The sequence below is a fragment of the Pempheris klunzingeri genome, chromosome 13, assembly GCF_042242105.1.
Source record: "Pempheris klunzingeri isolate RE-2024b chromosome 13, fPemKlu1.hap1, whole genome shotgun sequence".
Lineage (NCBI taxonomy): Eukaryota > Metazoa > Chordata > Actinopteri > Acropomatiformes > Pempheridae > Pempheris > Pempheris klunzingeri.
In genome coordinates this window covers 11,900,202-11,914,316 of record NC_092024.1, presented here as the reverse complement: position 1 = coordinate 11,914,316, position 14,115 = coordinate 11,900,202, and the positions used below count along the sequence as shown (strand labels likewise).

At 41.8% G+C, this 14,115-nt stretch overlaps 1 protein-coding gene across 1 annotated transcript in view; it reads left to right on the top strand.

Annotated features, from left to right (window-relative positions):
• The first annotated feature begins 3,025 nt into the window (after positions 1 to 3,025).
• Positions 3,026 to 14,115, top strand: part of LOC139212036 (protein unc-79 homolog) — a 32,162-nt gene continuing 21,072 nt past the window's right edge. Inside the window, exons 1-11 of the mRNA XM_070842477.1 lie at positions 3,026 to 3,047; positions 4,455 to 4,575; positions 7,816 to 8,129; positions 8,846 to 9,016; positions 9,164 to 9,259; positions 9,357 to 9,412; positions 10,328 to 10,457; positions 10,593 to 10,657; positions 12,064 to 12,152; positions 12,541 to 12,581; positions 13,018 to 13,046. Coding sequence (XP_070698578.1) covers positions 3,026 to 3,047; positions 4,455 to 4,575; positions 7,816 to 8,129; positions 8,846 to 9,016; positions 9,164 to 9,259; positions 9,357 to 9,412; positions 10,328 to 10,457; positions 10,593 to 10,657; positions 12,064 to 12,152; positions 12,541 to 12,581; positions 13,018 to 13,046 — 1,134 coding nt within the window. The remainder of the gene's footprint in view (positions 3,048 to 4,454; positions 4,576 to 7,815; positions 8,130 to 8,845; positions 9,017 to 9,163; positions 9,260 to 9,356; positions 9,413 to 10,327; positions 10,458 to 10,592; positions 10,658 to 12,063; positions 12,153 to 12,540; positions 12,582 to 13,017; positions 13,047 to 14,115) is intronic.

Here is a 14,115-nt window from a genome sequence, read left to right as displayed (position 1 = left end):
ATGACATATAAAAGTGGGATACATCTGAATAAGTAACTAAAAAAAAAAACAACCGAATGTGACTCTTACAAGACCAAAGTCATGCCATAATTGTTGTGCTTAACTACATAGTTTAAGCACTTATGGTTCAATTAAACAGCCTGTGCCCTAATCTGGCAAAGTAGGGGGGATATCAGTCATCAATTCAGAGAACTGAGTGAGACAAAATTTATATTAAGGAGTGTTATTCTAGATAATGGGATGATAAAGGACTTTTTAAGCTCTCAAAGGTCTTTAAAATGTTCCTCAGCTGTTAGCAGGTTTGGTGCTAACTTCCTGAACAAATGCATACCATCTTTTTCCCCAGACAAATTCAACTGCTTTTCTACTTAACTGCTTCCCTCAAAAGTCTGCAAGCATTTTTATTTCCAACACTGAACAAAATATAAACATTATTATACTATCTTTATGTCTAAGAGTGCACAAACCTGATTAAAGCAATAAAAGATATGCAAAATTCTGATGATAACTCTGTTTACAGTAAGAGCTCAACATCACATTTGTATAAAGGTGAGACTCTGCACTTTTGGCATTTTTTCATGATTTGAGTGATGAGTCAGTCACCGAGGGCTGCTTCTTCATCACAAATATTCCTATTTACATAACCCGTAAGAAATACCCACTACCTATTGAGAGCACACAAGAGGTTGGTGCACAATAATTACTGATTTTTAAAATAGTAAGTTTGAAGTTTTGAAGAAATGTTGGCTGAGTTGATTGATGTTATTCAGCTGATGTTGACCTGCAGTGTAACAAACAAAGTCAGATTTCTTATCCTGATGAGCTCATTATGTTTAAGGGAGTGTCTCAGGCCCATGTAACTGTGCTGGGAATGAGCTGGAAGTGTCGGCATCTTACAGAATATGAGGAAACATTTCCACAGAAACATTTCCCTACAGTAGAGGAGAGCAGAGATCCACTGTGACCTGGTCCAGGTTTGTGAAAGCCATTCACCAAAATCACAGAACAACCATCCACAGCAAGTGGAAGTTTATGTAGAGACATCCCAGGTTGTTTGACTGTATCAAAATGTCCCACAGCAGCAGGAGCTCTAGTAATATTTTTACCTGCACTATCTGCGATGCTGAACTGCGATTAATCAAATTCTAAAGACCGCATTGGAACTCAAATAATATAAACAGTCCAACAAAGTCAGTCTTGGGAGGATTCTTCCCTGTATTTCCCCCTAATGCGAGGTATTCAAGCGAACTGTGTTCCCCAGCCTGCAGAGCGGGATAGATGTTTTATTCATTTCTTATCCATAAGTCAGTCTGAGACTCTGGCCTCTGTAAAGGGATCCCATGATGGAACTGCAACAAAGCGGCTGGTGTTTATGCCACTATAAATCTGTTGATCTGTCCTCAGGGACATGCACTGGGGCTTTTTGCAAAGCCTGGCTCGGGTTAGGTATACCAAATTGCAGAGGGACAAAGGGACTATCACGTTCAGTAGATATAAATGGGGGCTGCTGTTATATCACAGGATGACTCACTGAGATCGGGACCCTCTGTTGTGGACACAGGTGTTCAATCATCTCCATCCAACCTGTAGCTGATGGCAGTAGAGGTTTCAGAGCTATGATACAATGCTGTAAAATGAGCATTAAATATAATCCTTCATGCAGTCGTTTGATTCACTTCCAATGAACATAATGTTTATGAATTAAGCATTTATGTTTGTGTTGCAGTGGACTTTGTTACAGCAATCCGTCTTTACCATATGCGTGTTTACTTCAGCTATTTTGGCCCCAGCTGGATGGATCACATCCCAGACTAAGGGCGGAGATCACCTCCACAACCCTGACTCCTGCAAGAACTCTGCATTCAGGAAAACACCCCTGCTACTGTGTGTAGCCCTTTTCCAGTGTGCTAAGTCTTATGAAGGGAAGTAAAACTTGCTGATGACACTGTTTCCATGTATAAAAACTTTGATATGGTGTCTGCTGTGGTATGTTTTTATTTCTAAGGAACATATCTGATTGCTGTTGTGCTTAAAACATGATTAATATCAGCAGTAGTAACATACACAGGGGTCATTCCAGGTGCTGTCTGCAGTGGCAGGATGTCGCTCCCTTCTTCTTGGCACAAACTGTAATGGGGAAGATCTCTCAGTCTGTCAGTGCTTCAGACCCTGACATCTGTTTATCTGTCAGCTCCTAGAAAAGGATGGAGAATTTAATTTGTAAAATGCTGCATTTATCACAACATTAAAGAGTGGTATATGACTACATGTATAGATTTTAAAAAGCTGACTTAATGTTAATTTACTCTTTACGTGATAATGGGAATCAATATTAGCCTGATGACAGACCTGTATTCACTGTTTGTTACCAAAATAAGGAAAAGCTGTCACACAAAAGCACGAATAAAGGAACATTTTCCATTAAAAGATAAAAACAAAACACAAAAACAATTTTTTTTGTTTATTTCTAATAATAATTTTCCTCCAGGACACGTCATGATCCTGATTATGACAATGTGACAACCATCTGTTGCATGTTTATCCTTTTATATGCAGCAGAGATGCACAAATGCGCAGGAATATGTGGGTGAACACACTGAGGTCCTCGGTATTTCCCTCCTACAATCACCCCGGAGAGGACTGACAGGGTTGTTGGAATTCTTGAATGACAATTTGTCAAAGCCGGATCAGTCCATTTGGAAAGGTGTGCTGTGGCTGATGGATATCAACATTTCTCTCCGGCCCGAAAAAATACAATTCTCAAAACTGGAGAAAAAAAAAACTGACTCACAAAATGGGTCTTCTTCTCAATTCCGCTAAAAGCTCCCGAAAACGACCGCACCACCGCTGAAGAGCCACAGCGTATAAATCCATCGCGCAGAGTGGTACAATCAAGCCGAGCCTCATCTGCAAGGGGGGTATATTCACTTTTTCACGACTGAGGGAAACACAGCGCCGGGGAGGAAAAAAAAAACACTAAAACAATTGACAATCTGGGGTTTATGTTTTACCAAGTGTCTGCGAAATGTCTACGAAGGCAGAGCAGTGTAAGTACGGCAGTGTGTGTGTGTGTGTGTGTGTGTGTGTGTTCTCCTGTTTAGTCACGGGGGTTTGGAAACTGGAAATGTAATTTCTTGTTTTAACCAAGAAGGCGAATGAGGGGAGCTGTCCTTGGTGATGAAACCGCGGTTGCCATGGCAGGTTGCAACACGTCCTCTCACTGCAGAGGATGGCTGGAGGGCTCCGGAAGCCAAAGAATATGTTTCTGCATTTCTCTTCATGATAAAGGAGAAACAGTCTTACGGCTACATCGCACAGCCGTCACCTTATTATCATTAATATTTTTGATTGACGTGGCTGGATGAGGCGAAAAGCGAGGTGTGCTCAAGGTCGACCTGGCACATTCTTTACTGAACAATATGGTGGCGTTAGATTGATCAATAATGTGGATTGATCACGCCGTGGACTGAGGGCTCATTTCCTTCTCCTTCCTCTTCTGGTTGCTTCTGAACAGGTGGAAATCAGCCTCTGTTCTCAGATTCTTTTCCATATTACTGAATGATCTCTGCACACTTTGAATGTAAATTTAAATGTTGCTTGCTTTAATAGACATAAATTATGTGATAAAACTTGGAGGCTCCATTTCAATTGGCTAAAACCTGTGTGTTGCTCATGTTGTTTAGTGGCCAATATATGACATAATTAATCCAGCTCTTATCAGAAAAAAGATGAACCACTTCTAATGTTAAACAACAGATTTACAGCTGTTATCTATATTTTTTAGTGTGTTAAGGTGTCAAAATGATTAATTAATTTGGTACTGAAGATGTTTTTCATTCAAGAAGAGAGAAGCATGTGTGCTACAGCAGAACAGGCTTTGACCAAAGCCTGCAGCTGTTATTGTTATTTTGAGGTTTGTTATTTACAGGTCAGGGAGGAAGCTGAACACAACTGCCCAAAGTCACAGAAAATGGGTCAGCGATCACTCGCTCCAACTTATTCTAACTCTTATTCGACCCGGCACAATGAACTAATAACACATGCTAAATCAGGTACAAGGGAGTGGTTGAACAGAGTAAGCAGCTGCAGGTCATTGCTGAAATGTCCCTCAGTATCATCTGTATAGGGATGAATAAGCCCTCTCTCATTTTACCCCCTGGACTACCTTTTCCCAGCTTGCCAGGGGACTTGAAGTAGCAACCTTTTGTACACGAGCGTGTTTCTGTAAGCAATAGTTCGCTGCCTCCTCTAGGGCTTCCTGTGACCTCGCTGCTATACCAAAAAGGTCACCTGGTGAAGGCCAGAGAGCCATGGGAACACAGACTCTTTGTTTGACTGGATAATTGGATGTGCAACCATTTGCCTTATCTTTGTACTCAGATTCATATTTTTACCCTCCATGATAGCCTCACTAGTGTTGATTTGCCTCTTACTCTGCTCTTTATTTTGTCTAGTTGCCTCTAAGATACGATACTTGCAAGAGTATCACAACCGTGTGCAACACAATATTTACCCTGTGCCCTCCGGAACAGACATTGCAAACACACTGAAATACTTTTCCCAAACGCTGCTCAGGTAAGTACCCTGCTCTGGAGCCGACAGGTGAAGTAACAGAGTGTAGTATGTTTGATATTTAGCTTCCTTAATGACCAGATGATACACAGTAGCTTGTACTGACACACTTTCTGAAAGGGAAGACAGTGACACTATTAAATGTCTAATATGACTTTAGTATGTCAAAAGGAAGTTAGGGAAGTGGCCAACTCTGTCAAATGCCTTGCCTGCCCTGCTTTGAAACATAGGAGAAGATAGAGCTCCTGCTCCTGTGGAGGTATGGTGTTAAATCAGCGGCAGAGATAAACGGCTCAGTGTTATTTCTTGATACAGTGGTCAGCTGCGAGATGAATGCTTCCCTGAGGCAGCCTGTTGTGTCCTTCCCAAAGGGGCAGACGGAGGGCAGCTCCTCCGGCTCTCCAGTTGCAGGGTCAGCTCGCCCCCCTGGGTGCTGTGAAAGCCTGAGGAAGGAACAGCATGTGTTTTCCTCCTCCAACACAGGTCAAGTAGGCAGCCATTTTGGACACATCTTATTTCACAATGTGTCTTTTCCCCAGCTGGAGCATCTGTCTATATGAAAATAAGCAGCAGTGATGGGATGTTTCTGTATGTCATATGGTTTGTTAAGTCTTACTGCCCACTGGCTTCTTAGAAAATACCAGAGCTGTCCTAACTTATTAGCTATTTTACAAAAAGGGTGGGATTACTGGAGGCAGAACTTGTATGCATCACTTTTATTATTATTATCAGCTTAGGGTGCAGTCTATTTGAGATTGGCGGCCGGCCTCAATTCCACACATTATGCCTGAGCCCCATAATGATTATCACTGTGCTGAGTGATCCTCACAGAGTATTCTGGATGCTGCTTTGCTGAAGGACTGTCCAGCACCAGCAGCCACTGTGCTCTTTTAAACACAGCCTCTCACATGTCTTTGGCACAGATGGAGCAGGACATGGGCTGCTACCGAGGTAGTCTGGGTAAACTCAAGTGACATGTCTCTAAGGGGCTGTGTCATTTGAGTGCGAAAGAAATCGCTTGCTATGATGCCACTTTTAACAGTTGCTTGATATTTTCCCGGAGCAGGCCCTCTCAGACTCAGATATGCAGAGCAAATAATTCTCCCCACGATTAGAGAGGTCTGGTTTCCTCAACAGGGACTCCAGGATTATCCATACACCTGTGCCCCCTGAAGCCTGGGGTGAAAAAAGAGAGAAAATGAAAGAGAGAGGGAGAGAGAGAGTAGTGAGCCTTGAAAAGTGGAGCAGGCATGTGTCATTCTCCTGGAAAGAAACAGTGAAATGGCCAAATAGGTGGTTGCTGATTCATACACCAAATGCAGGTTCAGGGTTCAGGTCAGACGCAGAGCACAGTTAAAGGCAGGTATACATTTTTCAATTTACTGACAATTAGATATGCCTCCAAAAAGATGAGGCATAGCTTTGTCAGACTGAGCTCTCTGCATCAGTGAGCCACGCTGACATCATGCCAAGCTCAGAGGAATGACTGTAGGGAGCAGAAATCACATCTAGTATCGTTTAGGCATTATTTTACATGCAGCACAGGTTTGTTTCTACCACACACACTTAAAAATCAGTTAAGTGAGGAAGTCTAATTGTGTTTTGACGCACAGTCACTGATTTTGTATTGACAGTTCAGGGTTTGACAGTCAATGTATGTCATGTGTCTGTATCAGTGCATTTCTACATGTGTTTTACATGTCGTATATGTTAGTAAATTTTTGTGTCGTATGTATGTATGTATGTATGTACGTACGTATGTGTGTGTGTATGTATGTATGTATGTATGTATGTATGCAAATATGTCTGTTCAATGGATGCGTGTGAGTGTGTGTGAGTGTGTCTGTTAATGTCTGTGTTCATTGTTCAAAATAATGATGTTTTCTATATGAGAAATGGGCAGTGAAAAAGTCATACTCTGAGATACAGTCTGTTGTTAAGAATTAGTTTGAGTTTATGCTGTATAATAACGCATCTTTATGAATGGATCTACACTGACTAAAATCTTACAGAGTATAACTTTGAGGGGATAAGTCAGAAATTGTTATGTTAAATTTTTTTTAATGAAATCCCCTTTCTCACTTGCCAAAAATGCTGTAACTCTACTTTTTGAGTGACCTTTTCGAAAAAAAAAAAAAAACAATAATGCATCAACATTTATATAATCTGGGCTCTCATGATAAATCCCAATCATTTTCCCGATAGAACAGCTTAGCTCTTTAATAATGTGCAGTAAAAAGAGCAATGCTCTCTGCCCCCCCCTTCCCCCCCCTCCACCCTAGACGCTCCACACTCAACCCAACTAGTTTTTGCTTTTGTTTTTCCTCTCTTAAAATTGAATATGTCCACCACCTTCCCCAGGGGACAGCAAACACAATTGTCCATCCTGCATTAGCTCACAAACATAATGCTACCAGTCATCTCCCCCTGATACAACCTATTCCTTTGTCATTATAGTTTCTCCTCTACCGTAGATTAGTTGTTACATTTATTTTAGAAACCTGAATCCATATGCCTGTTGGATCTCATTATTTCTCCTGATGATACTGGTACAGTATCATAACGTATGCATACGGACATTATTTCTCTGGTGCAATAAACATGTGCTGTGACCTAGGAGCACTTGATCTAACCTCACACACATGTTTATTACTGGCTGAAGCATGTTTCAAAAGTGTCACCTCTGTATTTTCCCGAACCAATTTGGTGTCACTCCCATCTTTGACAGCCCCACTAAAGACAAGGAAATTTTTTTTTAATTCCACGTCTCATTGGCCTTTTTGCATGGTAGCCTCTGACCTTGCTGATTGGAAGAAGGCAGCCATCGAGGGACAGTCATTTGTACTGTGCCTTTTTGGAGAAGTATGGGGTTGCCACTGAAAACATGCCATTTTTTATATTTTTGCTCCTTGTCACCAGATACGCATGAGATGCAGTGATCATTGCAGTTTGTGCTCATGTTTTTTTTGTTTTCCAAGTTCCTAGACAAAACGAGATAAATTGAATTCAAGTCACTCTGGACAGACAAAGCAGGGAAAAATTGCCCGTGCCTTCAGTGATACAGTCAAATAGTGAGACACTGCATCCTATGTGGGGTTTATCTGGGTTTGTTTTTTTCTATTTACGCTGTCTCTGTAGTGCCATTTCAATGTAATGTGCTGTTTTTTTGTGTCTTTGTTGTCTCTTTTTTTCCCTTGTTCCCTTCCCCTACCCTCCCTCCCCTCCCCTCCCGCCCCGGAGCAGCATTCTGTCCCGCACAGGCAGGAAGGAGAACCAGGAAGCTTCCAATTTGGCCGTGCCCATGACCATGTGTCTTTTTCCTGTGCCATTCCCACTCACCCCATCTCTAAGACCACAAGTCAGTTCCATCAACCCTACAGTTACTCGCTCCCTCCTTTACAGCGTTCTGCGCGATGCCCCATCAGACCGCGGGGGGCAGGGGCAGCAGAGTCGGGACGCTCAGCTCTCAGAGTACCCCTCTCTGGACTATCAGGGCCTCTATGTGACCCTCGTGACCCTGCTTGACCTGGTGCCCCTGCTGCAGCATGGTCAGCATGGTGAGTCAAGGCCCAGTGCACCACTGTTTGTCATCATCATCCCCGAGCCGTCTGGCCTGCATGAAGCCACTGCTGCTTTTTTGGCCTCTTTTGTAACGGGAGGAGAGAAGTCCTGCTGAGGATCTTGAGGGATGCATGGGGTGATTGGGAGCACGCTGGATCCTATCAACTTAATCGTTCATAAGCCATTGGATACACCAGACATAGGCCCTCTCTTCTGTGTATCATACTTGACTGCATGTTTGTTATGTAAAGTGGGAGAAATGTTTTACTGATGTTGTCATGTGCAAATATACAAGTTAAATGGAAAACCTATATAGGCAAATGTAATGTTATATTTCTTTTCATACATGTAGAATACTTATTTCACAGGCTCAAGGCTGCATCACAGTCTGTGCTCTTGTTTTTCATGAATATTTTACCACTGTTAAAAAAAGCTCAAAAGCATGAAAACCCATCTCTTTGGCTAGAATGCTCTACTTTTCCTGAGGGCAAATTTTACTTCAGTGGCTTTTAAAGAAAGCTCACTGCCCTCAACTAAAGCTCATTGTCCAAATGTTCTCTTTTTTTTCACTGTTATACTGTCAGAAGACTGAAATGTCATGTAACTTTGACATATGTGGCTGCATACAGTATGTGAATACTGTATGTACTGTTAATTGAATGGGTGTCTGTGTATCTCTCTGTCTTTTTTTGCCTTTTCCCTTTCTCATCAGATCTGGGACAGTCCATATTTTACACAACCACATGCCTCCTGCCCTTTCTCAGTGACGATATTCTCAGCACTTTGCCATATACTATGATCTCCACTTTAGCTACATTTCCCCCTTTCCTCCACAAAGACATCATTGAGTACCTGAGCACCTCTTTCCTTCCCATGGCTATATGTGAGTATGACTGATGATAAGATAATTTAGGCAACTGATTCGCCTCTTGCCATAATGAAATTCTACCTATGCGGTGGGATATTTGGTGATTTATCCTGCGTGTGGTGGTTATCATTCTTTCTATTTTTCTTCCTTGATCATCTGTAGTGGGCTCCACTCGGAGGGAGGGGGGAGTCCCGGCCTATGTCAATCTGTCAGCCTCCTCTATGCTCATGATTGCAATGCAGTACACCACAAATCCAGGTAGACCATCCTTTGGGCTGCTTTCGAAGCACATGTGCAAATTTAAGCTACATTGTAATGCTGTGTAGTAATGGCTCTCTTCTCTTCTTCTTTCCAGTATATCACTGTCAATTGTTGGAGTGTCTAATGAAGCACAAACAGGAAGTGTGGAAGGTACTTCCCCTCTAAACACTTAATTCAGATATAATGTCATTTATGCAAAGAGTTTAATTCCAAATAGAGAGCCGAAGTCGTGATGCCTAGCTTCTGTTCCACTAGCTTCTGTAACTACGTGCAATCTCTCAATTGGTCATTCTAAAAGGAGGGCTTGGGTTTACTTTCTATATTCCAAGACAGATTACCACCCACTACATCACTGCTGTAAGAAATTGAAACCTCAGTGATTTTAACAAAGTTAAATGTCTTTTATCTTGTGAGCACAAAAAACACAGCTCCAATTGATAAACTACTAGCACGGCAGCACAGGTGCTTCCCTCATTGAAACTTCCGTATTCATAAAACTCACGGCTCTCCTCTAAAGTCATCTTTCCAACCTCAGCTGTAATCTCTGCCCTCTGAAAACATCTACAGCAGTCACTCCTCTCTGTCCTGCTGTTTTACAAACATGTCTGAGCTAGCCGTTCGCACCTAAACATATGAAGCCACATTGCATACAGTTAAGAGAGGCTCTGTCTATAGTCTATAAAAAAAAAGCTGAGAATCCATGCATAATTACCACTGAAACTACAACTTTTTCATACATTTCAGGCTAGCTGTTTTCCTTTCCTCCCAATCTTTAGGCCAGACTGAGCTAACAGTCAACGCCAGTTTTATTATTTTATTTTTTAGTTTTTATTATTTAGCAACATTTGAGTGGTATTCATTTTTAAACAGACAAAAAATAATTAGGGTCCCCAATGTTTAGAAATATCGAGTGTTGGCCACAAGGCAACAGTTAGTGTTTACAAAATGGACATAAAGCATGTTGGAGTGGATGCCTTTAAGCAATTGCCTCCATTCATTACTATGCAAATGTCTTTGAGTGTCATTACACTTTGTGATTAATGTTGATGTCTGTACTGTGTGCAGGACCTCCTTTATGTCATATCCTATGGCCCGTCCCAAGTAAAGCCGCCAGCTGTGCAGATGCTGTTTCATTACTGGCCCAACCTGAAGCCACCAGGAGCCATCAGTGAATACAGAGGGCTGCAGTACACAGGTCAGATTCTCTTGATGTCAAATCTGCTGCTTGATCTGTCCTCGAACTGACTGAAGGTCTAACCTATCCAACATTTTTCTCCTTTTGTCCTCCCCTACTGCCAATCTTCTGTCTCTCTTCAATTTCCTGGATCAGCCTGGAACCCCATCCACTGTCAGCATATCGAGTGCCACAATGCCATCAATAAACCTGCTGTCAAGGTGACTTCAGTCTGAAAGAGTATTTTAAACAGGCCTTAAACACTAACTCTTACATTATTGATGGATGTATGGATGCTGGATGCATAGAAAAGATCCCTTTACGTCTACAGTGCCTTATTACTGTAAGAGGATAGATTAGCAGTGCATTCTGTATTCAAAAGCTGCGTCCCTTGAGAACTTCATCGGGAATGCATGGGGCATATGCCAGATTGCCTTGCCGATTTCAGCCGTGTGTGTTGGCGTGTTTGCTTTTGTGAGCCCCTCGGTAAATAAATCAGTGCATGCCCAGGCAGCTGTGGGAGCGGGGTAATGATATCAGCCTCCATGCTTCTTTACACCAGTCTCTGCTGCTGCTGCTGTTGCTCTGCTTTATCAGCTCTGCCTGCTTTTCCTCAACTGTGCTCAAAACCGACAAATAGAGTAGGAACAGGGGCACGGACAGGGGCCGGATTTCAATTACCAGGAGCAGGGAGGGGGTACGTAGGGAGGGGGGCTTAATTGGAAGCAGTGACCCCGCCTAGCCCTTGAGGATAGGGTGGCATCAAGTGCGCACAGTAAATTACAGTGCACCATCTGAACATTGAGGCCATGAGCATTGAGGTTTAACGCAGGGCCAGGCACAGGTTACAGAGAACAGAGTGCAGCATATGTACGCAGCCATCCACACAGAGGAGTGGGGAGACAGGTATATGTGTCACATGATTTCTTGGGCAAGATCATGATATACTACTCTTAGAAAGTGATAGCCACAGTAAACGCAGTGTGTGATACACTTCTGTGTAAAAATTACCAGGGTGAAAGGAGGTTCAGAAAAGGGGAGGACTAGGCATTTTTTCTTTCTGCTGAAGGGAGAACAAGCTAATATTTCTGACAAAGTGGGGGGGTCTTTAGTGAATGAACGTCATTTGTCACTGTGTAGCAACTCCCACCTTGACTTTATTCTGCATCTCAACAGAAAACAGAACTACAGTGAAGTTAAGATGTGTCAAAAAATGCACATGTCTTATATATAAAGTGACAGTGAAAGCTTTTTGGTTCAAACATAAAGAATTGCTGGAATATTTGATAAACAAGATGCATAATTGTGGCATTTTCTGATTCCACTTCAATTTGCAGCTATGTGAAAATTATCACTCCATTAACAAGGTTTAGATTGGAGTAAACCATCTTAAACTCTTGATGCACTTCTGGTTGTTAATGGCTAAATCATTTGTACCAATGCCATTCTGGTAATTCCTTTTTCAAGCATAATGTTCAGTCCTTCACCCCAGCCCAAAAACTTTTACCATTCTTTTATTATTTCCCTCCTTTGCATGAAAATAAAAGATCAAAGTGTCAATATATTCACCTTTTAAATACATATACACATCTATGTATATTCTAACGCTACCTGTCCTTCTTTGCAGATGTGTATAGATCCTACTCTCTCTGTTGCCGTGGGAGACAAGCCCCCTCCTCTATATATATGCGAGGAGTGCAGCCAGAGGATAGCTGGGTATGCATCTGTTTCACCTCATTCTCTCATCCTCCCCGTTCAATAAGATGTCATTCCAGTCATACATCACCTACTGCCTGCCTCATTATTCCTCACTCTAACCCAGGGGAAATATATCGCCATGGTTATGTAATTCCCTTGTGCTGATAATGAGATCATCATCACAAAACCATGCAGCCACTTGTTTCTCTTTTCTCCAGCACGTAGCATGCCATACATGTATAGTTTTGTATTTTCTTTGATATTGAGGGAAGATATTTTGCTTTTCCAGCTCTGCTAGAAAGTTGACACTACTGTGTGTGCTAGGTGGAATTGTGTATAGGCTCTGAGGAGCAGATTGCCTCTAAATCAAGCGTTTTAAAAAACTATATTTCCTTGACCTTTTCAGAGACCACGCTGAATGGCTTGTTGACGTACTGCTGCCCCAAGGTGAGCATTCACAAGCAGAAAGGCATTTCTATCAGCCTGTCTTGCCCCCCACAGATAAAGAGACATACAGTATATATAATGGGATATCCATGAAACATATCCAGTGCAATCTACGTTATACAGGGAGGTTTTTAGCACAATAATATGATACACAGTTCACATATTAGGATAGGTACACATATTTCTTTATTTACTGTGATTATGTTCATAGCCATAATTAAATCTGGTACATAATACAGAAGTTGTTTGTATCATATTACAAATAAGTATTACTTAATTCATTTTTGGAGTTGTATGTCATGTACAAAAGCTGCTATGTAGGCTCCTGCGGGTAAAGTTTTTGCAATAGTTTATATTTCCCAATGAAACATAACACTAATTTTAAAAAGCGACTTCTCTTGTCTGCAAACCCATTTTTGTTCATTTGTCTTTGCAGCAGAGATATCTGCCATTTGTCAAAAGAAGGTAAGATATTTGGACCGAAACATGAACATTAATGTCACTGTCTACTATTGTTTTCTTATGTTCATTGTGATCTATCCCATTACAGCATGATGTCATATTGAACTCTATGAAAGTCTCTTATATTAAGGACAAATAAACCTCTCCAGTCATTTCTTGTTACTGACTAACCTCACTGCATCTTCAGTGTAATGAAGTTCCACCTGAAACTGCACACACATAACACAAATTAAACAATACACATACATGAAATGGGTTTAATACTGAAAACAGAAACTAACTGAGCCTCTTAACCTTGTGGAAGATATTTCAAGAAATCCTATTTTTACCTGTGGTCTATAGCAAGGTCATTTATTTATGAACCTTAAATGTTTTTGTCACTGAGAGGTCCATTCACTGGAGCAGCTCCATAAAGGCCGAATCATTTAAAATGGAGCTGCTGGGGCGTGATGCTTGTTGGCTGTTGACGTGCCGAGGGCAAGTGCTCCCTGCTGGTTTCCAAGGAGACACCGGGAAAACTGAGTGTGAGATGATCTCAGGTATTCCCATCAGGCTGAGCAGCCGCCCAGTGTTGTCAGGGGAAACAGCTGGCCTCCACCCTGGTTGGTCCAGCAGTTTATAATCCAAAGCCTCCCCTTCTGATCAGGCTTTGTCACACTAATTTCAGAAAGCCCTTTAAACTCCCACCTGGACTTACACAACCCCTGTCCTTACTGACTGAGACATTACTCTTCATCTGAGAATAGCTACTTATAAATACACCATGATACCGAAGATAGAACATACTGTAAACATCATCAGCAACATCAGGGTATTGTTTTTTCTTGTTGAAAGCCAAAAGGGTGAATGAGAGACCTCACCATCAGAGGACAGATATGTTAATTTGATAGGGAGCACTGCATCTCTCTAATGGCACAAGATTAGAGGCTGATCAGATTAGGATGGCTCTCTCGTGCCATGCTTTTTATTTTTAGAAACCTGAGACACCATGGGGACACATAAAGACTTTCTCTGTCACTGCTGATGTGGACAGATCAACATCTCTCCACAAACGCATATTAGAGAAGGCGAT